Source organism: Dermacentor andersoni, chromosome 6 (genome assembly GCF_023375885.2).
Source record: "Dermacentor andersoni chromosome 6, qqDerAnde1_hic_scaffold, whole genome shotgun sequence".
Classification (NCBI taxonomy): Eukaryota; Metazoa; Arthropoda; class Arachnida; order Ixodida; family Ixodidae; genus Dermacentor; species Dermacentor andersoni.
In genome coordinates, this window is record NC_092819.1 from 57274244 (window position 1) to 57299299 (window position 25056).

General features: G+C 49.6%; 1 protein-coding gene across 9 annotated transcripts in view; it reads left to right on the forward strand.

Annotated features, from left to right (window-relative positions):
• sif (still life) overlaps positions 1-25056 on the forward strand; it is a 305006-nt gene that overhangs the window by 260499 nt on the left and 19451 nt on the right. For 5 of the 9 annotated variants that reach the window (XM_050171630.2, XM_055066570.1, XM_055066571.1 and 2 more), the window contains 12 exons: positions 8660-8854; positions 9777-10001; positions 11095-11238; positions 12584-12766; positions 13415-13599; positions 13862-13958; positions 14058-14222; positions 15213-15393; positions 16805-17068; positions 18962-19092; positions 21329-21589; positions 24122-24166. In XM_050171630.2, coding sequence (XP_050027587.1) covers positions 8660-8854; positions 9777-10001; positions 11095-11238; positions 12584-12766; positions 13415-13599; positions 13862-13958; positions 14058-14222; positions 15213-15393; positions 16805-17068; positions 18962-19092; positions 21329-21589; positions 24122-24166 — 2076 coding nt within the window. The remainder of the gene's footprint in view (positions 1-8659; positions 8855-9776; positions 10002-11094; positions 11239-12583; positions 12767-13414; positions 13600-13861; positions 13959-14057; positions 14223-15212; positions 15394-16804; positions 17069-18961; positions 19093-21328; positions 21590-24121; positions 24167-25056) is intronic. The other 4 variants (XM_055066567.1, XM_055066573.1, XM_055066572.1 and 1 more) reach the window with 2 other exon arrangements.

A 25056-nucleotide genomic window follows, 5' to 3' on the forward strand; every position in this document is an offset into this window, starting at 1 on the left:
CTGCCAGGACGTGGTACGAGAACAGAGAAGCCACCTTAACGACCTGGGACCTTTTCCGAAGCGGCTTCCTGTAGACATTCACGAGCGTCGTACGCCGAGAACGAGCCCAAGCACTCCTAGAAACCCGAGTGCAGTTGCCTAACGAGACCACCGCGATTTTTACAGAAGAAATGAGCCGCCTATTCCGCCACGCCGACCCGGAAATGTCCGAGGAAAAGAAAGTCCGGCTACTAATGCGTGGTGTAAAGGAGGAACTTTTCGCCGGTATGGTACGAAGCCCACCGAAGACCGTCGACGAGTTTCTTCGCGAGGCCACTAGCATCGAGAAGACACTCGAGATGCGAAACCGGCAATTCGACCGCCGCACGAACGCGACAAACTACGCCGGAGTTCAGTCACTGGCCACCGACGACCTACGCGAGACTATCCGAGCTGTCGTGCGGGAGGAGCTACAAAAGCTGTTCCCACCATCACAGCCTCAAGTGGCTTCCATTGCCGACGCCGTGCGTGAGGAACTCCAACAACAACTTGGAGTAGCCCCTGAATCGCCGCAGCCTGAGCCGCAAGCGATGACCTACGCCGCCGTCGCACGCCGTCAAGGTCCCCCTCCGCGACCGCGCCAGGGCCCTGTCAGGCCGCAATTCCGTCGTCCGCCGCCGCCGCCACCCGCACGACCACCCGTCGCCCAGCGCAGCTACCCGAGGAAGACAGACGTTTGGCGCGCTCCTGACCACCGCCCGCTCTGCTACCACTGCGGGGAAGCCGGCCATGTGTACCGCCGATGCCCATACCGGGAGATGGGACTGCGAGGTTTCGCCGTTAACGCGCCGCGGCCACAGATTGGCGAACGACCTCGCGATATCGCCGACTACCTCGCCGCCACTCAGTGGAACCCTCGACGAGCTTCCCGTTCGCCCTCACCAGGCCGCTACCTGTCGCCGCAGCGCCGACCATACACTGGCCCAGCCCGCGGCCGGTCCGTCAGCCCATATCCGGAAAACTAAAGGCAGCAACCGATGGAGGTGCGGTTGCTGTTCGTCGAACTGACGAAGATCCTCCGCCGCCGACGAAGACGACGAAGCAACCATCTCGACGACCTAAGGACGACACGCCGCCGCCCCGACGAAGTCAGGAAGCCAAGACTACACCGACGAAAGACGACTTGACGACGCGACGTTCAAGCTTCAGTTCAACACGACGCAGCCGTGATCCGACGCCACGACCCAACTGCAACGCCAGACAAAGAACCACCGACCTCGACGTGCTTCTCGACGGCCACGCAGTTACCGCCTTAGTGGACACAGGGGCTGATTACTCCGTCATGAGTGGACACATCGCCGCCCAGTTGAAGAAGGTTAAGACTGCATGGGAAGGCTCTCAAATTCGCACCGCTGAGGGACACCTCATCACGCCGACTGGAATCTGCACGGCAAGAATAGCCATTCATGACCGGACTTACCCTGCCACTTTCGTTATCCTCCAACAGTGTTCACGAGACGTCATTCTCGGTATGGACTTCCTGAACCAACACGGCGCAATCATCGACCTGAAGTCGAAGTCAATAACGCTGTCGGAAGATAAAGCGATACCGCCGGAGAGCCCTCGTAGTCACCACGCCTTGAGTGTGCTCGAAGATCAAGTGAGCATCCCGCCTCGCTCCAGCATTGTTATTTTGGTCGGCACCGAAACACCCGCTGACGTAGAAGGCGTCATCGAAGGCGACCAACGTCTACTGCTGGACCGTGAAATTTGCGTCGCAAGAGGGATCGCTCGACTGCACGGAGGAAACGCAAAGGTGTTGCTGACAAACTTCAGCCAGGAGTTCAAGCACATCAACAAGGGCACGACGATCGCATACATCGAGGAAATTGAGGAAACCAGCGATGCGTTTGTCCTCTCGGATTCTGTCGCATCTACCCCGACGACCGTAGTTCCCGAGCCAGAGTTCGACATAAATCCAAGTCTCCCCGCGATTAAGCAGCAACAGCTCAGAAGTCTGCTTCGACGATACAAAGGCTGTTTTTCGACGTCATCGAGGATTCGACAAACACCAGTCGCAAAGCATCGCATAATAACCGAAGAGTGCGCTCGACCACTACGCCAGAGCCCTTACCGAGTTTCGACGCGGGAACGTGAAGCTATAAGAGAACAAGTCGACGAAATGCTGCGCGACGACATCATCCAGCCGTCGAAAAGCCCGTGGGCATCCCCTGTTGTCCTGGTAAAGAAAAAGGACGGAACCCTACGTTTCTGTGTCGATTATCGTCGACTGAACAAGATCACGAAGAAGGATGCATACCCCCTCCCACGGATAGACGACGCATTGGATCGGCTCTGCAACGCTAAATACTTCTCGTCGATGGACCTCAAGTCTGGCTATTGGCAAATAGAAGTCGACGAAAGAGATCGCGAAAAGACCGCCTTCATCACCCCAGACGGCCTCTACGAGTTCAAGGTTATGCCATTTGGACTGTGCTCGGCACCTGCAACGTTCCAGCGCGTGATGGACACGGTTTTAGCAGGATTGAAGTGGCAGACCTGTCTCGTTTACTTGGATGACGTCGTTGTCTTCGCCAGAAATTTCGACGATCACCTTAGGCGGCTTGCAACAGTACTCGAGGCCATCAAGTCATCAGGCCTCACTCTGAAGCCAGAAAAGTGCCGCTTCGCCTACGATGAGCTTCTGTTCCTAGGCCACGTCATCAGCAAGTCTGGAGTCCGCCCCGACCCGCAGAAGACAGCTGCCATCGCAAAGTTCCCGCAGCCCACCGACAAGAAGGCAGTGCGTAGATTTCTTGGCATGTGTGCCTACTACAGGCGATTTGTCAAGGACTTCTCACGCATTGCTGAGCCGCTGACACAGCTAACTAAATGTGACGTCGAGTTCAAGTGGGAAACGCCGCAGGCCGACGCATTTGAAGAACTCAAACGACGCATGCAGTCGCCGCCCGTACTTGCCCACTTCGACGAGCACGCCGATACCGAAATCCACACTGACGCCAGTAGCCTAGGCCTCGGTGCTGTCCTAGTCCAGAGAAAAGATGGACATGAACACGTGATAGCTTACGCTAGCCGGTCGTTGTCAAAAGCGGAAGGCAATTATTCCACAACGGAAAAGGAATGCCTCGCCATCGTTTGGGCTACAGCGAAATTTCGCCCCTACCTATATGGCAGGCCATTCAGAGTGGTCAGCGACCATCACGCGTTGTGTTGGCTAGCTAACTTAAAGGACCCTTCAGGACGGCTGGCACGGTGGAGCCTCAGACTACAAGAATACGACATCACTGTAACATACAAGTCCGGACGAAAACACTCAGATGCCGATTGCCTATCACGCGCCCCCATTGAGCCGCCGCCGCAAGATAACGAGGATGACGACGCCTTCCTTGGAATAATAAGCGCGGAAGACTTCGCCGATCAACAACGAGGGGACCCGGAGCTAAAAGCCCTTGTCGAGTATTTGGAAGGGCACACCGACGTTGTCCCTAGGGCATTTAAGCGTGGATTATCTTCGTTCACGCTTCAAAACAACCTACTCGTGAAGAAAAACTTCTCACCAGTCCGCGCCAACTACCTTCTTGTTGTTCCGTCGGCGCTGCGTCCAGAAGTACTGCACGCCTTACACGACGATCCAACTGCTGGGCACCTCGGATTCTCCCGGACGCTGTCGAGGATACAGGAAAGGTATTACTGGCCGCGTCTGACCGCCGACGTCGCCCGTTACGTCAAGACATGCCGAGACTGTCAACGACGCAAGACACCACCGACAAGGCCAGCAGGGTTACTACAGCCGATCGAACCTCCTCGTCGACCATTCGAGCAGATTGGGATGGATTTGTTGGGGCCGTTTCCGACGTCAACATCCGGGAATAAGTGGATCGTCGTGGCGACGGACTATCTCACCCGCTTCGCTGAAACAAAAGCTCTACCGAAAGGCAGCGCAGCCGAGGTGGCGAAATTTTTCGTCGAGAACATCCTGCTGCGACATGGCGCCCCAGAAGTCCTCATTACCGACAGAGGAACGGCTTTTACAGCAGAGCTCACCCAAGCCATTCTGCAATATAGCCAGACAAGCCACAGGAGGACAACTGCCTACCATCCGCAAACGAATGGTCTCACGGAGCGCCTGAATAAGACCCTCGCCGACATGCTAGCGATGTACGTCGACGTTGAGCACAAGACGTGGGACGCGGTCCTGCCGTATGTAACATTCGCTTACAACACGGCGGTGCAAGAAACAACACAGATCACGCCATTTAAGCTGGTCTACGGCAGAAACCCGACGACGACGCTCGACGCCATGCTGCCCCACGTCACTGACGAGGACAATCTTGACGTCGCTATCTATCTCCAGCGCGCCGAAGAAGCCCGCCAGCTCGCCCGCCTGCGGATCAAGAACCAGCAGAGGACCGACAGCCGACACTACAACCTCCGACGACGCTTCGTCGAGTACCAGCCTGGCGACCGTGTTTGGGTCTGGACCCCGATACGCCGACGAGGACTCAGTGAGAAACTACTCCGACGCTATTTCGGACCATACAAGGTCCTCCGACGTATTGGCGCTCTGGACTATGAGGTCGCGCCAGACGGCATTTCGCATTCACAGCGGCGCCGCGCACGATCTGAAGTGGTCCACGTGGTGCGCCTTAAACCCTTTTACGGACGCTGACGAGCTTCGTTATTTTTGTTGTTTTCTTTGCTACGAGTGCTTTTGTTTATTACTTTCGTTTGGTTGCAGCATCGGGTCGATGCTTTTTTTAAGAGGGGGGTATTGACACGTGTACTTATCTTTATCGGGCGACCACGCTTCGCCGCCTAACAAATGCTATCACACAGCGCGGGACGCGCCTGCATGTATCCGAAGTTTCTGGAAAGTTATCGATGCTTCTATCCGCGGTCTATTGTCGCCGAACCTTGTGTTATCTGATTTCATCGCCTGACGCGAATGGTGTAGAACTCTGTGGAAGGCACGCGGGTCCCAACGATTAGTCTGGAACAGTCGATGACTGCTCTATAAAAGCCGACGCGCTTGACCCGCAGATCAGATTTCCGACGATCGCCGACTGTGTTCGCCGCTTTCGTTGTGCTATAAGTGTAGCCTGTTTTGTGGGCACAAGTTCGCCCAATAAAAGTTAGTTTTCTCGTTCACAGTATTGCTACTGTGTTCTTCTACGTCACCACCACGTGACAATATATATATATATATATATATATATATATACCGATAAAACAGATAGCAGAACAAGTACCGAGTTCTCCCCGCTTTTGTCCCTTTTGACTTCTCTAGCTGTCACCAGCACGCGAGCGGCTGCAGCTCAGCGCGTGTCATTATCAGAGGCCCCGGGGGGGCTACGCAGAATCGCTGGTGCTCCGCGACACATTCTCACTTCTAGTGCCGCAGTATTCATCTCCCTACAGGCATGCATACAACCGAATTCGATCCCGCATCAGTTCCACAGTTTCGCAACGGGTTCTCTCTAATGATCAGCACTCGTCCATCCACTTCTCTCTCTCTCTCTCTCTCTGGGTATGCCGATATCGAACAATACATAAATATTTCCTTCCCTCTTCTCTCCCCCTTTCTTCTTTTAGCGCTGTTTTGTTTTCGTTATTACCGCGCGCGATACTTCCTCGCCACCGGCAAGTGCACTGCACCCCCGACCGACGCTTTTATTTTCCTTGCACTGTTTTCTTCTTGCACATCTTCGTCGTCGGGGTCGCGTTTTGATTTCTTGTTATTGACGATCGACGCGGCACTCTGCCGTCGCTCTTCATCGTCCCGTTGAAGCTCCCTCCTCGTCGTCGTCATCATCGGTCACCGTTGTTCAGCGCGATCGCCTCTGGAAACCGCGCTCCGTTAAGCCCCGGCGTTTGAGTGCGTGGCTTGAACTCTCGGCGGTACGCAGTGCAGGGACACGTTCCGGGGTTTGTTTGCTCTTCATCCCATACCTTCTTGTAATGCATATTTTCGTGTGTTTTTGTTTATTTGTCTTGTTTTTTTTTTTGCGTTATATGTGTGCGGGGTCTTTGCCGGAGTATCCGGGGAGCACTTATATATGGCAGCAAGAAAGAACAAAAAAAAAAAAAGAACGAAGAGAAATCGCTACGCGACGTTTGCTGGCTGGCTGCTTGCCACGGATCGATATAAACCATGCCCTCGTTACGATTTTCCGATTCTGTTTTTCGTTCTGTTATTTTATTTTTATCTTTAGCCTGTGAAGAGCGCACGCTTTCCTTTGCTGCTTTCTTTCTTTTCTTTTTTTTTTCCTAAACAGTTTGCGCGCGATGTGCCTACGCGAGTGGTCCCACCGCTGAAAGGGCACCCGAGGTATCGACTGCGCCACTGGGCGCTTGTGTCTCTTAACCCCGCGCCTATTACCGAAATTGAGAGAGCTGCTTCCATTCTCGTTTGCGTCTCTGCTAGGCAGAACCACTGGTGCTCTGAAGCATATCTTGAGGTTGGAGACGTTATTATTGTGCGTTGGTTTTCCCAAACTATAGCACAACAGATGTGTCACGGAATTCGTCAGGGGGATAAATTTTTGTCTGCGAAGGACGTGCGCAAAATACGAGGCAAATACTCGCAAAATTGTAACATTTGTAGATTAGCGAAACGTGCAACAACAGCGATGAGGCATTTTGAAATGACTAAAATATGGCAGAAGAAGTGAATAATATAAGACGTGAAACGTTTGCTACATCATTTCGCACATTAAAGTGACTAAGAGACGGAACAAAGTTGCAAGATAAAGCGAAAAAAATAATGCGGGTTATACCGTATTTTTTTTTCTGACTTCTTTTTCGATCCACTTTCCACATACAGCCAAACCTTGACTTAACGAAACCATATTTTACGATTTTTTTTCTTTAACGAATCGCTTTCGATTGCCCGGAACATTCGTGTTCACACTGCCAAATGGATTGCGAACCTCGAGGTAGAGAACTGAAATCAACGTCTCGCTCGACTTGAAGTTTTGAAGAAGAAAATGAGTGAGAAGTGGAGAAAATACAGGTATGCCCGGATTTCGGTTTATGTGACGGTGGCCATTGACCTGTTGAGAACGTTTGTCGCTTTTATGAAGGAATGCGAGACGCATTCAACGATCTTTGTGTGTGTTTTGCATCCGTCCATTCCCGTGGCGAAGTCATTTCCCGTTGTCATCTAACCGGCATTTTTAATCTTCTGCATGTACCTGATCTTTTCGCCTCCCTTCAGAGCTTCCCGAAGTAGACGCGGTGATTAAATCTTGGATGACGGTGCCAAAGAGATTGAAACCATTCTCGTACTTCTCACGAAACAAAATACGAACAAACAAACGCAATAAAGAGCGAATAAAACGGAAAATGACAGTACAAAAGTCAACACGACTGTTGAAATGATTGAGTGACAAAAGGAAACAAGGAAGGGACGTGAAAGAAGAGAAAGAAGGGAGGAGCGAAAGAAAACGAGGAAGGAATAAATAACTGAAAGAAAGAAAGGAAGACACTAAGGAATATGTGAAGAAAGAAGAAAAAGGAAGAGAGAAAGTAATAAAGGGAAAAAAAGGAACGAATGACCAAAGGAAAATAGGATCGAATGAATGAATAAGTTAATGAACGAAGGAACGATCTTTATGTCAGGCTCACAAAAGGGGAGGGAATTCGAGAGAAAAATATCGATAGTAGTTTGACGGGTTCCTCAGTCCTCCATTATCCGACAAGAAAAAAAAAATAAACAGCCGTGACATGATAAGTAGAAATATAAATTTAAAAAATCATTTAAAGGGGAAGAAAGAACTTGCTGAAAGGAAAGAAAATCACAATGGTGCTAATTTAGCTGTGGTTCTGAGGCAGTGGCAGCGGCTCCACACCCTTTCGCCTTGCAGCATTAACCAAGAGAACTAAGCAATAAGTGTCCTCAGTAGCATGTCTCAGCGCGCCTACCAGCATGCCGTTCCTTGACATTGACTTGTCCGATAATTTCTGCACTGTATTATTTTGGCGGCGGGTGTGGGGGGGGGGACGAGATGGGTAAGGTGGTCTTGTCATAAGGTTTTTATATGTGCTGTGCAGCCAATGTAGTGTACGAACTCTACGGCGTTCTGTTCATTTCTCTAGGTGTGTCTGTGTTTCATGATTTTCATGCTCACCACTGAAATATTCTTTGTGCTTTCTTTTGTAATTTCTAACGTATTGATATTAGTCTTTATCATTTGTTCGCCATAATACTTTCTTTTTACTGTATGAATATAAGAGTCCTTGGTCTGCGCACAAAAGTCAGCGCTGTTTAACCTTGGGACCTCCTCCTACATGTTCTGCTATGTATCACTACTGTTCTGTTCATAATAACGATTGATTGATTGATTGATTGATTGATTGATTGATTGATTGATTGATTGATTGATTGATTGATTGATTGATTGATTGATTGATTGATTGATTGATTGATTGATTGATCGATCGATCGAGCGATCCTAATCGGTGACTTGTGGTGCCCGTTTTCATGTGCGCACCAATCGTGGCTGCAGATGTAGAACGGTCTGCACTCGTCTCTTATAAAGACGACGCTACACGGCCGTCCAGTGCTCTCTCTCTCGTTCTGGTGGGTTGGAGGGGAGAGAAAGGGCGATGTGTAAACGAAACGCGCTCTCCCTTATCTCTCTCTCCCCGCAACGCGCAGATGTCCGACGACGAGCGGCTGTCGCTGACGACGGCGGTGAGCGACGAGGACGAGACGGGCGAGCCGCGTTCGGGCTCTCGCGCCGCCGGCTCCGGCGGCGGCGCGGCGGCGGCGGCCTCCTTCAACTGCACGGGCGCCGTGCGCAAGGCCGGATTCCTCAGCGTCAAGAAGTGGCTACTGCGCAGGAGACACCAGGCACGTCTTTTGCACCTCTCTCTCTTTCTTTCTTTCTTTCTTCGTTCCCCCTCTCTCTATCTTCCTTCGACCCCCCTCTCTCTCTCTCCCGCTTTCGTTCCCACTCTCTCTCTCTCTCTTTCTTCATTCTCCCTCTCCTTCGTTCCCCCCAAGTTCCCATCAGTAGATGCGCGAGAACAGGCCGTCGAGCAACACTTAAAGCACGACAGCGATACAATTAAAAAACCCCAGGTGGTCCGAATTTCCGGAGTCCTCCACTACGGCGTGCCTCATAATCAGAAAGTGGTTTTGGCACGTCAAGCCCCATAATTTTTTTGCCTTTCATTTGTTGTTTGTGTGTTGTCGTGCTTTCCTGCAATGTGATGCAGCTTTTGTTTTGATAGCAGAAAGTCAGTTAAGATAATTTGGCTGAAATAAGGCGACTTTAGGCTGGACGAGTTGCTGTTGATTCGTGCTTGCTACAGCAGCGCAGTTTAATGGACGAACACGTGGATTGCATGGCGAAAATGTGAATGCTATTTGAATGCAAGCAAATAACCTTAAGGAACAAAGCGGCAACGAAGCCCAACCACTTGTGAGACGGCTTTTACGGAGTTATAGAGTAACGACAATTACGCTACGTCATTGACGTAATCCACATCGCAGGGCACTGTGCAGACAGTGTCGTAAACCTTTGCTGTTTCCCGCGTTTTCTTTGGTTGCTCTGTGTAGCCTTGCCTCTTCATTCATTCATTCATTCATTCATTCAAACTTACGGCCCTTGCAGGGCTTAAAGGGGGGAAATACAACAGGAACTACACAATTTGCATCATATTGCCGGTCCCTGGACTATGCAGTATACTGTATAATCCCTCGAGTTTACAGTATGCTGTATAAGCTAAGCGACATGGTACTTTTGCCGCGACGCGTTGCCCTCTGGCAGGTGGAGCTGGCTCGGAAACGTGGCTGGAAAGGCTACTGGGTGTGCCTGAAGGGCACGACGCTACTCTTCTACCCGTGCGACAGCCGCGACGGCCGGGCCATCGACTCGACACCCAAACACCTGATCATCGTCGATGGCGCAGTCATGCAGCCGGTGCCCGAGCACCCCAAGAGGGACTACGTATTCTGCCTCAGCACGGCGTTCGGCGACGCCTACCTCTTTCAGGTGAGCGGGGGAACACCCCCCCCCCCTTTTTTTTTTCTAGCGGCCTTTTATTAACTTCGGCACAATTAGTGACTTCACCACTATGTTTATAGTGTGCGTCAAGCAACAGTGCGTTCATGCGTACAGAAAAGTTGTTCTTAATTTGGATTCGCTGCGCAGTGTGCTTGCCTCCTGGTTAGCTCAGACAGCAGTTCGGCCGCGCCTGGAAAACCGTTGGTACCGGGTTCGATCACCAGGGCGAATTTTTCTTTTTTTTTTGACTGCGAAGTCTTCTTTCCGAGAAACCCGTTATTGGCGTTTCCTTAGTAAATTGGTGCTTCCCTCGTATGGACGGCAATTCTTACCTTTCACGAAACTCACTTCACCTTGCGGGTTCTCGCAAGTCTGATTTGCCAGCGCGAACGTGCGCACGAGCTTTGAAAAATAAAAGTGTCTTATCGGTTTTGCAATTCATTTTTTTTTATCCGCACAAAACATCGCATAGCCTGAGACAAGACGCACACGAGAGCTACAGCGTATCACGAAAAAAAGTAAACGCCTATCGGCCGCTGTCGGCAATGCAGAGCTGCACACCTTTGCCATAGGTTTTGCTTTTGTCGTTGGTAACTAAAGTATTCTCATGCAGAAAAGGCGAGCGAAGTTCAAACAGAGTCGCGGGCAGTCTGTTCAACCCCTGTAATGTGGCACTTGCTTTTTTTCTATCTTTTTTATTTCGAACTGGCTCTTGCCCTGTTCTCCAATGCAACGCTATAGCTGCAGCTTCTATAGACGTGATGACGACCTGGTTGGTGATTACTCGACATTGCGATGAGGCGTCACGTGTCCCTTGTTATTGCCTTTTATTTTGTTGCGTGTGTTTTTGTGCTTCTCTGCGATGTCACGTAGTTTCACCTTGCGCGTACGCGCAATGCGGGAAGCCCTCTCTCAACGCAAGAGAGGTAAGAAGTGCAAAACAGTGAAACACTATGCAAAGGGGAGCAAATGTACGCCGCGGCCGCATTAAAACAGGGGAGCGCCTGCCGGTAGACGTGCACGAGAGGTAGGTGCTTCCTTGACTGTGTGCGCTGATGCGTTACCCTGTTCATGTGTGCAGGCGCCGTGCCAAGTGGAGCTGGAGAACTGGATCAACAGCATCCACTCTGCCTGTGCCGCGGCCTTCGCCAGGCATCGAGGTCGCACTGGGACGCTACACCTGCTACAGGAGGAGATCTTCAGGCTAGAGAAAGAAATTGAGTCGGTTAGTGGGGCGCAGTTTCTCAATGCTATTACGTACCCTCTTCCCCCAGCGCTATCATTGGGGCTGTGGGGTTTATATGTAGGTTTAGTGACAAGCAAAGGCAAATCAGTTCATCTAGGTTATAAGCTGCAATGGCAGGTTTCTGATGTCTCCCTCCCGTAACGAGCGAGAGAAAGAGGAATGTGTGGCTCGTTGGTGAAGCGTGATTGGACTTAAGAGGAAGCTTTAGCTCGGGTGCTCCTATCTAAATACATGTAAAAGGAGAATTCGTTTTTCTCGGCAACCACTGCACCAAATTTGACGGGGTTTGCTGCATTTAAAAGAAAAACTTAAAATCTAGTGACTGTCGGTTTCGAATTTTCGATTTAGGTTGTCATTTTTTAATAAAAAATTGGCAAAAATCGCAAATTTTCAGAAAACGAAACTATCAAGTTTACAACTCCGTAACCCAGCAAGAAAAAATGATGTAGCAATTCTGTGAATTGTATCTGATAGCACATCTAAAGCGGACAAAATTGATATGTTACACATGAACCTCAAAAAATGTGTCAATGTGTTATTACAACTTTTGCAAAACCCTTGTAAATAACGTAACAAATTCACGTAAGATGTAAAATGACATATCAAATTTGTCCGCTTTGAATGGTCTAATGGATGACGTTTACAGAATCGCGATATCTGTTTTTGATGCAGAGCTATTAGTTTGTAAACTTCGTGCTTCTATTTTTTTCAAACTTCTGAATTTTTGAAAATCTTTTTAACAAAATTCAAGCCCTAAATCAAAATTCCGCTTCCAACAGTCACTAGAATTCAACTTTATCTCTCAAATGCAACAAATTTCATTAAAATCGGTCCAGGGTTTATCTCAGAAAAACGTTTTTGCGTTTTTACATGTATTTGAATAGGCCGCGTCGGAGTTGGGCCCGAGCTAAAGCTTCCTCTTAAGTCTCATTTTACTGTCACGCCATTAGGCCCTTCTCAGAAAGGCCAGCAAAGAAGGAATAAAGAAAAGGAAAGAAAGGTGCGAGATCTACAATGACAGCTTGCGACCCAGGTTGAGCCATGACGACCAATTTTCCGTACGTACTTGACAGAATGTTTGTTCCATACCGCATCTGGTGAAGGTTAGGTCGAAACTCACCATTTGCCATCTTTACACTGCTTAAATCATATGTTTTGTCACTGAAAGCTGCGCTGCAGAATGCCACTAGTGCGGCGAACCATTTACTACTGCGGTTTTTAGAAGGCACCATAATGGAGAACCACGAGTCCACGTCTCTGAGCGCGCGTGTCACGTTCAGTTACGCGCCACTCTGGCGTGGCTTGCCCGCTCTCCGACTCGCAGGACGCGAAGCTGAAGCACATGGCCGAGCTACAGCTGACCGTTGTGGTGGACCAGGAGTCCCGGCAGACTCTGTCGGACCAGATCGGCCAGTGGGAGGAGAACCTGGAGAGGCTACACTGTGAGCAGTTCCGTCTGCGCTGCTACATGGCCTCGCTACAGGTCTCCGAACTCCCTAACCCAAAGGTGCGTGCGCGCAGAATGGCGATCACTAGCTTGTCTTCACGTGCATGAAATAGCGGGTCGCCTTTAGACGACGTAGACACGAGCAGACGTGTCGGTGGCGCCTTGTTGTGGCGTGTAGTCCAACCAGAGAGGACACCGAGCTGTTATAGCAGTGACCAATCACGTTCTATAAAGCTGTTGGTGTAATGCCTCGGGAGCTACATAATCGTCAACATGCAGTGCGTTTCTTTATTTTCGAAGAGAATGCACGTAGAACACTAAAACCTTAGTAACGCACTGTCGTTAGACGAATCTTCACAAGATGGCGCTTTTAGCGTTGCTGCTACTCATACCATCCATTCATTCATCCACCCATCCTGCCAAGCACGTCACCGGTAGCAAGGTATTGTGGGAAGTGTAAAACGGGTTTAGATAAAATAAAGCTCTCTAATACGGAGCAAAGTTAGAATAAGCGAGACGACTCGTTCCAAAGTTTCTTATTACACTTTTGCGCGCACAATTGAAGACGGGACGTCGAACGAAGAAAGGACACACAACATGCAAAAGTACCGTAATAGAAGTTGCCGTTTTCGAGAGAGAATGTTTTCGTCCATTGACCTTGTTGCCTTTCTTCTGAGCCATATGACGGGGGCCCGCTGTGTTCCGCAGAACCTGCTTACGCATGTGTCCAAGGCGACCAAGGCGACGCTGAACAAGCTAGGCGTGTTCACCGTCTCCTCGTTCCACGCGTACATCTGCGCGCGCAGCCCATCGCTGCTCACAAACCTGCTCTCGGGCCGGGGCGCCACCAAGCGGAGGTCGCGCGCTGCACTTTCCAGGTCCAACAGCTCCAAGTGAGTTGCGCCAGACTGTTCTCAGAAGTGCCTTCAAGTAGCGTACTGTATTCTTGCAGTGTAGGGGCAGTAAAGAAACAGGGACACCTCAGAAGGAATTGGATGAAGTAGGGAACTTTTAATAGGCTAGCTTTGTGGCCAGAAAGCAAAGCGACGCTAAACTTACAATGATAGCGGCGGCCACGATGCGCTGACTACGAGCTTACTACGAGAGTCGACGAACTCTTTTCCTCTGTGCTTATGCCTTGCCCGTTTGTTCCAGAAGACTTCTAAGCATGCCTTCGTCGTCACTACAAAGCAGCCTAGACCTACCTGCCTTAGGGGAAAAAAGCGTCAAGATCAACCTGCCAGATAATCAAGTAAGCCGTCGATAGTTTATTACAGCGGTTATCCGGAAAAGGATTCGTAGCTCCTTCCTTAATTCGTCGTTGTTACCGTTGCACGTGTCTCTCTGACAGGCCGTTATAGTGGGAGTTCGGGACAACATGACCGTCGAAGAAGTGCTCTGGGTGGCCTGCAGCCGAAGGCAGTTGTCGCCCAACGACCACTTCCTGCGCTTCCGTAGGAGGAAAGACTCGGACGACTGCTACGTGGCGGCGCGAACCGAGATTTTTGACAACCTGGTGAGTGCTGGTTGTGGCCCGTTAATTTCAGTACAATCAAGCTCTAGGACAGCCGTGAGATACCTTGTTCTCCAAGGTTATGTGTACATGGCGAATGTAGCGTTGGGTTGAGCGCTAACAAAATTCAAGATGGTTAACCACAGGATATCTCTGGTTAGCTACCCTTTAATGGGGAAAGGAAAAATGTGCACGAAATGCAAACGAAAAGCAAGAAAAAGGAAGAGGGGATAGAAGAAGGAACTGTCTGAGACTGAGAACTGCTACATGGAGTTCGCAGAAATATCGCTCAGTCACGCAGTAAGGATGACGCCAGTTACGAGATTTGCGACGAAATATACAAGCGTCGCGTTTACTTTGGTGCTCCAATGGTTAAAACGGTAGTTTGACAAAAAAAAAAAAAGATAAAGTGGAATAATAGCTAGCGCGTTTTTAGCGCAAGTTTCATGGCGCATATTAACGAAACCCGTGCGATCGTTCGAAGTCGTTCCAACTGGATATGCCTTCCAAACTCACAGGCTACATTTCGTTAATTGCAGTGTGTGCCGTAGAATGATCAATCCAATATTTTGCTTGTGATTTTTGGTGATTAATACAGCTTTCATTTCTATTTTTCGTGCCAGTAATGTCCGCCCATTCGAGTAATCTATCTCAAGGGCTACAATTACCCTATCTGCCACACACGGCTTTTAAACAGTTCTGTGTTCCGCAAAAAAAAAAAAAGCGTATATTAGAAGGCGTCTGTGGTACAATGTTTACAAAAGAATTTAATTCGGCAGTACATGTAAGCGCGTTTAATGAGTGACACGTCATTGCGGCTCTCATTGGGCTTGAAAGACAAGCGAACACGGATACCTAGAGGTAGCTTTGTTTTGGACCCAGAGTGACTCCTTGATATGAAGTAAAATTTCGAGATTACTTTTTTTTAAAAGTGATCTCGGTGCCTTAGGCAGTCTTTTATCTAATTGAGGATACGATGTTCGTCTTTCGCAGAGCTTCGAGAGCCTAGAGGTCTGCGCCAAGGTGCTATACCAAGTGGGGCTTTCCCGGAGTTCCCTGGACCAGTTGTTCGGTTTCAGCGTCGAAGCGGAGTTGGTGGAGAACACAGATCACCAGGACGAACTCTGCGTGTACGTCAGTAGGGTGGAGGAAGGAAGTCTGGCACATCAACAGGGTGAGTGACTCACTTGCCAAGGTTGAAGACTGAGCGTGTTGGTATAGCATACTAGAGGTTGGATTGCGCAACATTTTGACGAGACGCGCAGAAGAGAAACACTCTTCTGTGTGTCTCGTCAAAATGTTGAGCAATCCAACCTCTAATAAAGCGACTGACGCTGTTAGCAACTCTCCGTCGGCGCGTTGACGGCCTGCAGACGTTCACCTGAAGATCGGCAAAAACCTTTCATTCGATATGCAGTTTTGCCTGTCATCGTACAAACGACTCGGGGTGTCGAAACGTTTAGAACCTTCGCATTGGATGGGACGAAGACGGTACGGACACTAAAATACGACACTGGATCAGTTTATGCAGTTATCCGTTCCTTCAAAAAAATATTTGTTATCAGTGGAGAAAATCAAGTATTGTTTCTTTAATTTCCCGCCCAAACTGGGGGAAATAATCGCGCGCCAGTGTGACGTCACTGATTTCAAATTTTTTTTTTTTCGTATTTGGACCATCTTATATGTCCGCGAAGAACTTCTCAAAGTGGCCGCGACAAGACTTCTGGCTACTTTAGAAGGCATTACCAATCCGACATACAGTATGGTCTAGAGCAGCAGCTGTTGAAATCTGTGACGTGTTAGGAAGCCACACGTAACATGCACGGTAGTTTCGGTATTTCGCATCAGTGTCGCTTCCAGCTTTGCACGTCTCGACTAATAGTGCGTCTTTACCGTGCTAACTTAAACCCTCTATCGTAATAATGTACACCGTTTAAATTGATTATGGGTGCAATTTTGTCTACAACTCACATCATTGCACCCTTTTGGGTGTAGGGATGTGAGTTACACCCTTTCGTGAGTAAGAACATTCTGGTTGAGTTACATCCTCTTGGGTGTAACTTATACACTAACACTCTTTCGGGTGTACGTGTACGAGACCCTTTTGTGGGTAAGTTGCGCCTTGTGTGGAGTTACACTCTCCTGGGTGTAACTCATACCCTTACGCCCTTTTGGTTGTGCGGGTACGAGTTATAGACAATTTTTTTATTATAGACACTTTTATTGATTTTTAATGGTGTACACTCTTAAAAAAGTTTACACCCTTTGGTGTGTATATCCGCCACACAACAATAATCGTCATCTGCCGTGCTTGCGTTTCCTTTCTTGAAAACGCCGCGCCCGCTACTTTCCTGTCGGCAATGCTGTGTCATACTGATAAGGCGCATGCCGTTCTTTACTGGGAAATACCGGGCTCGCAGCGTCAAAGAAAGGAAATGCGGTCAAGACAGATGACGCTTATCGTTGTGTGCCAAGGTGCAACCCAAAGGGCGTAAACTTTTTTTAGAGTGTAAGTTATTCGCAGCACACGCTCCCCTTGCGCGGTACATCAGACGTTGGAGCGCGCGTTCTGTGCGAACCCGCAGGGCTCATGAAGGGCGACGAGATCATGGTGATCAACGGGGCCATCGTGAGCGACCTGGACATGATGTACATCGAGTGCGTGCTGCAGGAGGAGCTCTCGCTCTGCATGATGATGCGCTCGTCGCGCACCGAGCCGCCGGACTTGGCGAGCGCCATGCGCACCACGGACGACTACATCGAATCCCTGGTCTGCCCGCCGCCGCCCAGCGACAGCGTGCTCAGCGACGAGATGATCGGGAAGCTCATCGTGCCCTCGCCCATCTGGGGTGAGCAGCTCGGCGCCGCTCCCTCCCGCTGCCGCGATTCTGTTCGGGCATACTTGCGTAGAGAAGGTTCCGCTTGCATTGATCTTTTTTTTCTGTGATAACCTATGGGATACCGGCCACGGCGGCCGCATTTCGATGGAGGCGAAATGCGAAAACACCCGTGTACTTAGATTTAGGTGCACGTTAAAGAACCCCAGGTGGTCGAAATTTCCGGAGTCCTCCACTACGGCGTGCCTCATAATCAGAAAGTGGTTTTGGCACGTAAAACCCCATAATTTATTTTAACCTATGGGATTCGTCGCAAGCTCCGCCCACATAACGGTTCTGCGTTTGCCCACCTTCTTTCCTTCCTTCCTCTCTCTCCCTGTGATCTTTGTCTTCCCCTTTCCCATTCCCCCGGTGTAGGGTAGCCAACCGGACGTTATTCTGGTTAACCTCCCTGCCTTCTACTTTTCTCTTTCCTCCCCCCCCCCCCCCACCAGTTCCTGAGGGTCGCCGACGTTTAGAGATGTTCACCTCCGCTGGTCACGACGTCACGGATGCGATCGAATGTAATTTGCTGGCGTGTGAAAGGGTTGAGTATTGTCATTCACCCGAGAGTTTACCACAATGGTAGAAAAGAGACCCATGCGAGTTTCTGAGGAAGAAGGCTCCGCAGTTGAAGGAAAACTTGCCGTGGCATCGAACCCGGGGACCATGCACCATTGATCGCGCTACTATCTAACTGATAGAGCGATCGCACAAGAAAACATCCACCATCTGATTGTCGCGTAGATACGAATTATCTTAGAGTTGGACAGTGGTGTACTTGTCACTGCTTTCTTAGCTTGTCGCAGACTACAGCCGCTTACGATACGGTGACGAACGTCAGAATTAACAGAAGGAACGCAGTTCTATTCAGGATTGCATCCGATTTACTACCCTGCAAAGGGCAAAGAGGCTTTTTAATGTTGAGGAGAACGGAGAACGACAAAGAGTTATTTCGCGCACATTCACACGTGCGTGTTCCTCAAGCGTTTCGGGACTGTCTGCACCATGGCCTCCGAGATAACGAGAGCGCTCATCGATGCCACCTGTATGACCTGCACTAGCTTTGTACGTTGACGACATACGTAGCCAGGGTCACAGGAAAATATCCTACTGTGAACGGTTGTTTGTCTAGCCGCCTTTTGTTATTACGGGAGAGGAAGTATCTGAACCTCGAGAGAAAGACGCTCACAGCGGACTTGTTCAACATTGTCGTCGCAAGCAGAAAAGAACAGAATCGGCATTATAGATCAAGGGCCGCCGTCAACATCAATAGCAAAATCGCTCCGCGAGTATTGACATAACACGATCTCCTGTAAAACTTGGGTGCTTGGTAAATAACCCCAGGTGCACAAGCTTAACCCTCAGTCCTCCACTACGGCTTGCCTCATTACCAGGTTGCAGTTCTGACGCGTAAAGCCACATAATTTATTTTTTTTATATATAGAACTTGAGCAGCAGCGTTTGTTTTACATGAAAGCACATGAAATGCAAGACGAGTTTTATTCGCATTTGTAGGGGGGGGGGGGGGGGGGGGGACGATGGCGCCGCTCATGGGCCAGAAGATTCGCCTTAACAACTTTACGAGTGGTGAATCAGCGCGAGAGAGATGCCACCCACCTGGCGTTTAACAACTATTTCGGTAAAAACCAACATTGCTCTTGCCTCTGCGTCAGATTTGGAGGAAGCACCGGGACACTTATACTTCGTACATGGGAAAACTGCTTAGGCCGCATATATAAAAGTGCTATATATATATTTGTCCTAACGCGTGCAGCGTGCTGCCGTCGTTTTCACGGTGACGCATATCTCGGCGCGTAGCGGACGTCGTCGCCCGACAGCTGTTCTGTCCCGTTGTTCGCGCAGGCTCCCAAGAGCGATCTCCGGACACATCGGGCCGGCCCACGCCGTCGCCGGTGCCACCGCAGGACCAGTCGGGCCTCTCTTGCGATCAGATAGAAAGCTTGCTCAAGGTCATCGAGGACTCTTGTAAAAAGGTACGCGCTCTGCCTCCTCTTTCGGGTCACTTGAGAGTGTTTCGCTCAACACGATATAGGGCGGTATATATACCGAATAGACTGACGCTTCCCATTGACGAACACCGTGGCTGTTCACTTTTTACTCGCCACCGATCGAACCGTGCGACGTGTTTCTGTGAATCGCAATACAGTACGTATCGTGGGTAATAAGCACGTGCACTGTGAAAGAAGACATGTACAGTGTTTTTTTTTTTTTTTTGCTTCGAAAGTTTTCTTAAAGCCTACAACATGTACTCGAATTACGTCCTTGCGGATAAATAAATTGCCTGCCCTGGCATTGAATATTTGCAAAAAATAAAAAAATATAGAGCAAAGCAATTCAGTCGCTACCTAAACAAATTACGTCAATCGGCTTCTAATAATTTTGCACTTTACGGCACATATTTAATAGAACCGTTGAAAGGAACCGTCATGAAAGTCTAATTCTGTGTCTGTAAACATAAATATGGTCATGTAGATTTAGATAACTACCGTGCAATTATTCGTGAAGTTCGCCTCATTACGCTCGCGGGACCGCGAAGCGCAGTCCCTTTTCTGGCGCATAGAATGGTGACTTAAATGAAGCCGCCTTCGTGTTTCCCTCTTTCCACGAGGTGAAAGGCGATTACCACTGTGCGCAGCTCCCGGATGATAATACGCACATTCACTTCAGCTGATAACGCGCATGCCGTTCGTGTCTTGGCAGTACCGGGCTCGCAGTGTTAAAGAAACGAAGTGCGGACAAGGCAGATGACGATTATCGTTGTGTGGCGAGATACAACCCAAAGGGTTAATTTTTCTTAAGAGTGTACACTATTAGAAAAATTTACATCCTTTGGGGCGTATCTTGTCCCACAACGATAATCGTTATCTGTCTTGCCCGCGTTTCCCTTCTTTAACGCTGCGAGCCCGGTACTTCCCAGTCAGGAACGGCATGAGCGTTATCAGTGTGACGGAGCATTCTCGACAGGAAAGTAGCGAGCGCCGAGTTTTCAAGAAAGGAAATGCAAGCAACGCAGATGACGATTATCGTTGTGGGACAAATATACACCGCAAAGGGTGCAACCGTTTTAACAGTCTTAAACACTCTGTGTGTGTTACTGGGAAGTTCCGGGCTCGCAGCGCTAAAAAAAAAAAGGAAATGCAGACACGACAGATGACGTTTATTGTCGTGTGGCAAGATACAACGCAAAGGGTGTAATTTTGTTTTACAGTGTACTCTCGATCGCGTCAGTTCGTTCGGCCATCTTGTCCCGCACTCCCCGCTGGAAGATGGCTGCCACCTGCATGCAACTCCTGGTATAACAGGAGAAACTGTGCATATATGTGGTGCTCTGGAACAGAAAGCACAGACCCTTCCAGATTTCACCCGTTCGCTGTTGCGCAGAGCGCGGGTAGAACGAATGCGCTGGTGAATTAGCGTCGCCACTCTCAATCAGCAATTTCCGCAGTCTTGCATTCCTTTTAAAAAATTCACCTTTTGGGACCTTATATTGCTCCCTATTATAATCGACATCTATCCGGCATGCATGTCCTTTGACGCTGCGATTCCGTTACATTCAGGTTGTGAACGGTACGCGCGTGTCTGAGTCACACGCGTTCCGGACAGGAAAGTAGTAAGTGCCGCGCGATAAAGAAAACGCCCGAAGGTAGGTGTAGACGTGACGATTATATTATGTATTCAAGATGGGCTCAAAGTGTTCGGTCTTTTTTTTTTTTCGAGGTGTACACACGACGTGAGTGCTCGTACACATTGGTGCACTATCTAGAGCACCGCGTCCGGCCGCCCCGCCTGCACCTGAAATAGGGTGTTCGTGCTTCTAAGCTCGCGCATTAAGGCACCCTACCGGAACTGACGACGCGTGCGTTTTACGCAGCAGTGAATGAGTCTTCTCCACAGGTGTCCACACGTTTGCCTGGAGCGCCGAATTAATACGCTGCGGTGCAATTAAATCTATATATGTGTGTTGATGGCCGGTTCGAGAGGCAATGTTCGTTACTAGCGGAAGTCATGCGGACGAACCTGTCAGCGCTGCTCCGTGGTTACTCCCTCTTTGCACCGTAGTCCAGCGCTCTGAACAGAAACTTGTGCCGCCGTATACGTCAGAGACGTTCCGTCCCGCCACTGCGGTGCATGTGCTCGTATACCCCATGTCCTCGTGCCCCGAGCCCACCACATAGCCCTCACCCGAAAACCCGGCCGGGGAAACCGCAGACCGCCGAGCAGGTGACCGAGTACTGCCGCGTGCCCGTGGAGCGGAGGCGGTCCAGCCTGGCCGGCGGGCTGCCTGCGGTCGCGGCGGCGGCGGCCGCGGCAGCCCAGCAACCCGTGTCGGGGCAGCCACCGCTGGTGGCGGCTGCCGGCGCGGTGCCCGGAGCCGCCTCGATCGGCCAGGCGAGCAAGCATATGTCTGACGTGGAGAGGTTGCGCAAGGTCGTCCTCGAGCTGGTCGACACCGAGAGGACGTACGTCAAGGTACGCGTGCACTCCTTCCACCTGAGAGGGAGCGCTGCTGAATTGAGCCTTGTAAAACCCTTTAAACTTCGCAAAGTAGTGACACACTCCTCCTCCGCCATCCCTCCTTCTCGTTTCTCCTCGCTTTCACGCTCCCTCCTCGACCGTGGCGCCGCCTACACTGCTCGAGCGTAGCAACGGTGCCCACATGCGCTCCTCGCCACTTCGTAGACACTTGTCAAGCGAAAATGGCGCTGATGCACGGTGCCAGGGCCCACGTGATGCTATTAGGCCAATAGCGACGCGGCGTCGACCTCGACCAGAGCGCGCGAGGAGGAGGCGGCATTCTTCAAAGCGTGGCACTACGTTACGAAGTTTAAGGGGCTTTAGAGCCTTGCAGTGTTCTTTTTTTTCCGCGCGAGGGAGAACAAGGATAGGATAGGAAAGGTGGCGTGGTCAGCCAGAGGAGCGTCTGGTTCGCTACCCCACACTGGGAGCAAGGGAAAGGGGAAATGGAAAGAGGAAAAGAATGAACGCGTACACGTGACTACAAGTGGTTACCACGTGGCATCTATGTTATAGTTAAACAAATGAGTTGCAAGCCTTCTTCGTAAAGAAACTGCAAAAGTGACCCACGGAACTTCGTGAAGTTCCGCGGGTCACTCAACATGACTGTTCTGTCCGTGTCACGGTATTTCTAAGCAATTTCCCTTGTGTGGCATTTGTTCCTGGACAAAGCAGATTTCGGGCAGCCGCTTCAGACGCGGGGGCAGAGCGTTTCGCTGGGTCTTCGTGCGCTCAGAGTTGCATATTCGATCAAATCGAGAGATGGAAGCCGTAGAAAGACAAGTGATAATAAACCACAAGGTTTTGTAGCTAATAAACCGCAAGGTACTATAACATGGCATTACAGCAATATCATGGTTGTCACTAGCCTAGCAGGCGCGAGTTACCTTATCGATGCCGCGCATGCGCAGATGGGTCAAGCAGCACCGATAGCGGTAGTGATAGAGCAGTAAGTCTATCCTAAAACGTTCGATAATTAAGCAGATTGCAGTCTTTTCTTTTTTGTAGCAGGACACATGTACAAGTCAAGCATAACGCTGCTTGTAAGATATATTCTAGGACCTTAAACGCAGCAATGAACGCTTTAACGTTTCCTCTTACAGTACATCAAGAAACTAGGCCTTCAAGATTGCGCGATTGTTTCACACTATTTGCACCTCACTCTTGTCGCAAATCACTATCAGTAGACTCAAAGATGCCTTTCTGTTAGAGTCTCGTGATCGCAAGTTATGGCTTTTTTTTTTTTTTTTGCGTGTCCTTGTAATGACTTCCGTGCTGACCACCCGTCTGTTTTCTGTTAATGCGATAGAGTTGTACCGTGCAGTCACCGGTATTTTTGGTGATATCGACAGAAAGCTTTCAGTGGGCCGATACCGGCGGCGGTGCAATGAAAAGCATGGGTGGGCCGACCTTGGCACCTGTGCACGATAACAATGGCCTCGCAAAGGTTGCAATGGGAAAGAGACACCGAGAATGATAAACAGGCGTGCTGTTTAATCACGATCTTTGCGTGTCGAAAGGCAGTCATCGTGTTGCGTTACGTCCTAGTGAGCTACTGGCTCTGGTGCGTAATATCCACTGTGGTATAGAGACATATACTACAAATGATGCCTCATGAATAGACAGAACAAGCAGATCACGTGGGAATGAGGATAGTAGGGAACGTCAGCAGATCGAGGACTAAGTGGTTGGTAAGAAGCATGAGTACGTCATAGTCCACAATATTTCGTAGATGACTAAGGGATGCGGAGGAACTTCATGAAGATATCGGTGCATGATCATGGAATGATAGGACGTCATAATGCTATCGTATTGGAGTCGTTCAGGTGTATCATCAAACTATGAGTCCTCTACTGCACGTTCCACCACGCGGTATACTGTAGACCCAATCTGCTCTTGAAGCTCAAGAGCTGAGGAGTGGTCAGCCGTCAAAAGAAGGGGGCTTAGCCTGTCCGCCAACTAAACATTTTTGCCAACTCTGTGTGTGTTGGCCCTCCCTTTCTTTTTTTTCTCCTAGAAGTCCTTGAGTCCCTCATAAACATACTGTTGTCTATAAGTCAATATGTCTATGAAACTGGTCAGTCCCATCAGAACTGCTGTAAATACTTCGTCCACCATTTGTACAACTGTTTTGTCTATTGAGCAACAAATGTGATATCGATGCGCGACAAGTCTCGCACTCTAAGCTATGACAACGCGAAAACACCCGGGCTTTTTCTTTTTTGGGCCGTCTCCGAAACCATTTTTTGGGCCCTGTTTCCACTCAGTGCTTACAAATTTAATCGCTTCTGCTTTCCACTCTTTCCAACACGATTGAGCGGGCTTTCAGCGTTTACAAAAAGCATCGCAAAAAAAAGCAAGAACCCCGGTTTTTTTCGTAACCAGCTACTTGTGAGCTTGGTGCTCTCTTTTTTGACTACCCCCCACTTTTTTTTCGCGAGCGGAATGTCTGTTGTGACGTTTCGCATTCCCATTCTCATGACGCAGCACATGAGCGAGCTGGTTGAATGGTATGTGGCGGCGTTGCAAAAGGTAAATCTCACTCGTTCATCATCACTGTTTGTTTTCTTGTTTTGTTTTCACCGGTTTCTTTATTTCTTTTTTTGGTGTTTTCTCGAGACTGTTCGTTTTCTTCGTTTTTTTCGTTTCTTCCTCGAATCTGCGCACTCCGAGGGTTTTCGGTACTAGCGAATGCTGCTCCTTCGATGCATCCACACGAAGGCGAAGGCTGCTACCTTTAGTTCTTTTACCGTGTGCATGATTCAGCCATCGCTTGCCTTACGTTCACTGTATTCTCAGCCTGTCCCAAAAGCTCTGCACGTGGTTTTGTTTTTAATTTTCTCGTTTTCTGGCATCAGGGCGGTGACCTTGTAGAGACTGATGAGCGGCCTGGCGTTCCTTTTTTTTTTTGCTTTCTTCTGGCTCGAACTCTTTTTTTGTCTTGTGGGCTGTGCTGACGAAATGGATGAGATGCAGCATTCTGCATGTCCTGGTTACTTGCCTGTGGAAGCCGCAAGGTTTTGTAGTTGGGCCTAGTTGCCTTAGAGACTGAAGCTTCGACGATATGTGCTCTGGTGACGTTTGCCGTGCCTGTGCCCTCCTATAGAGTGTCTGTCGTGGCCTGGCGAAGTCTTTAACCTTGCGGGCTGTTCGTTCTCTTGTCGATTTGATATTTCCTACACGTAGGAAATAGCGAATCGCAGTCTACTTGTCTCAAAGAATACCGGCAGATCTCTAGAACAGGGAGGTTATTTTCCGCAAATAAAAAAAAATAGTCAGGTTTTTTTGCTCGTTTCAGTTTGGGAGTGCACTAGAAGTTGGCTTGCGTACACGCCGAAGAAATTTGGCACCAATGCCAGTGCCAGCTATCGGGTGCTAAATCTCTTGCGCGTTTCCGTGGCAATCGAACTGCCAACGTCGGT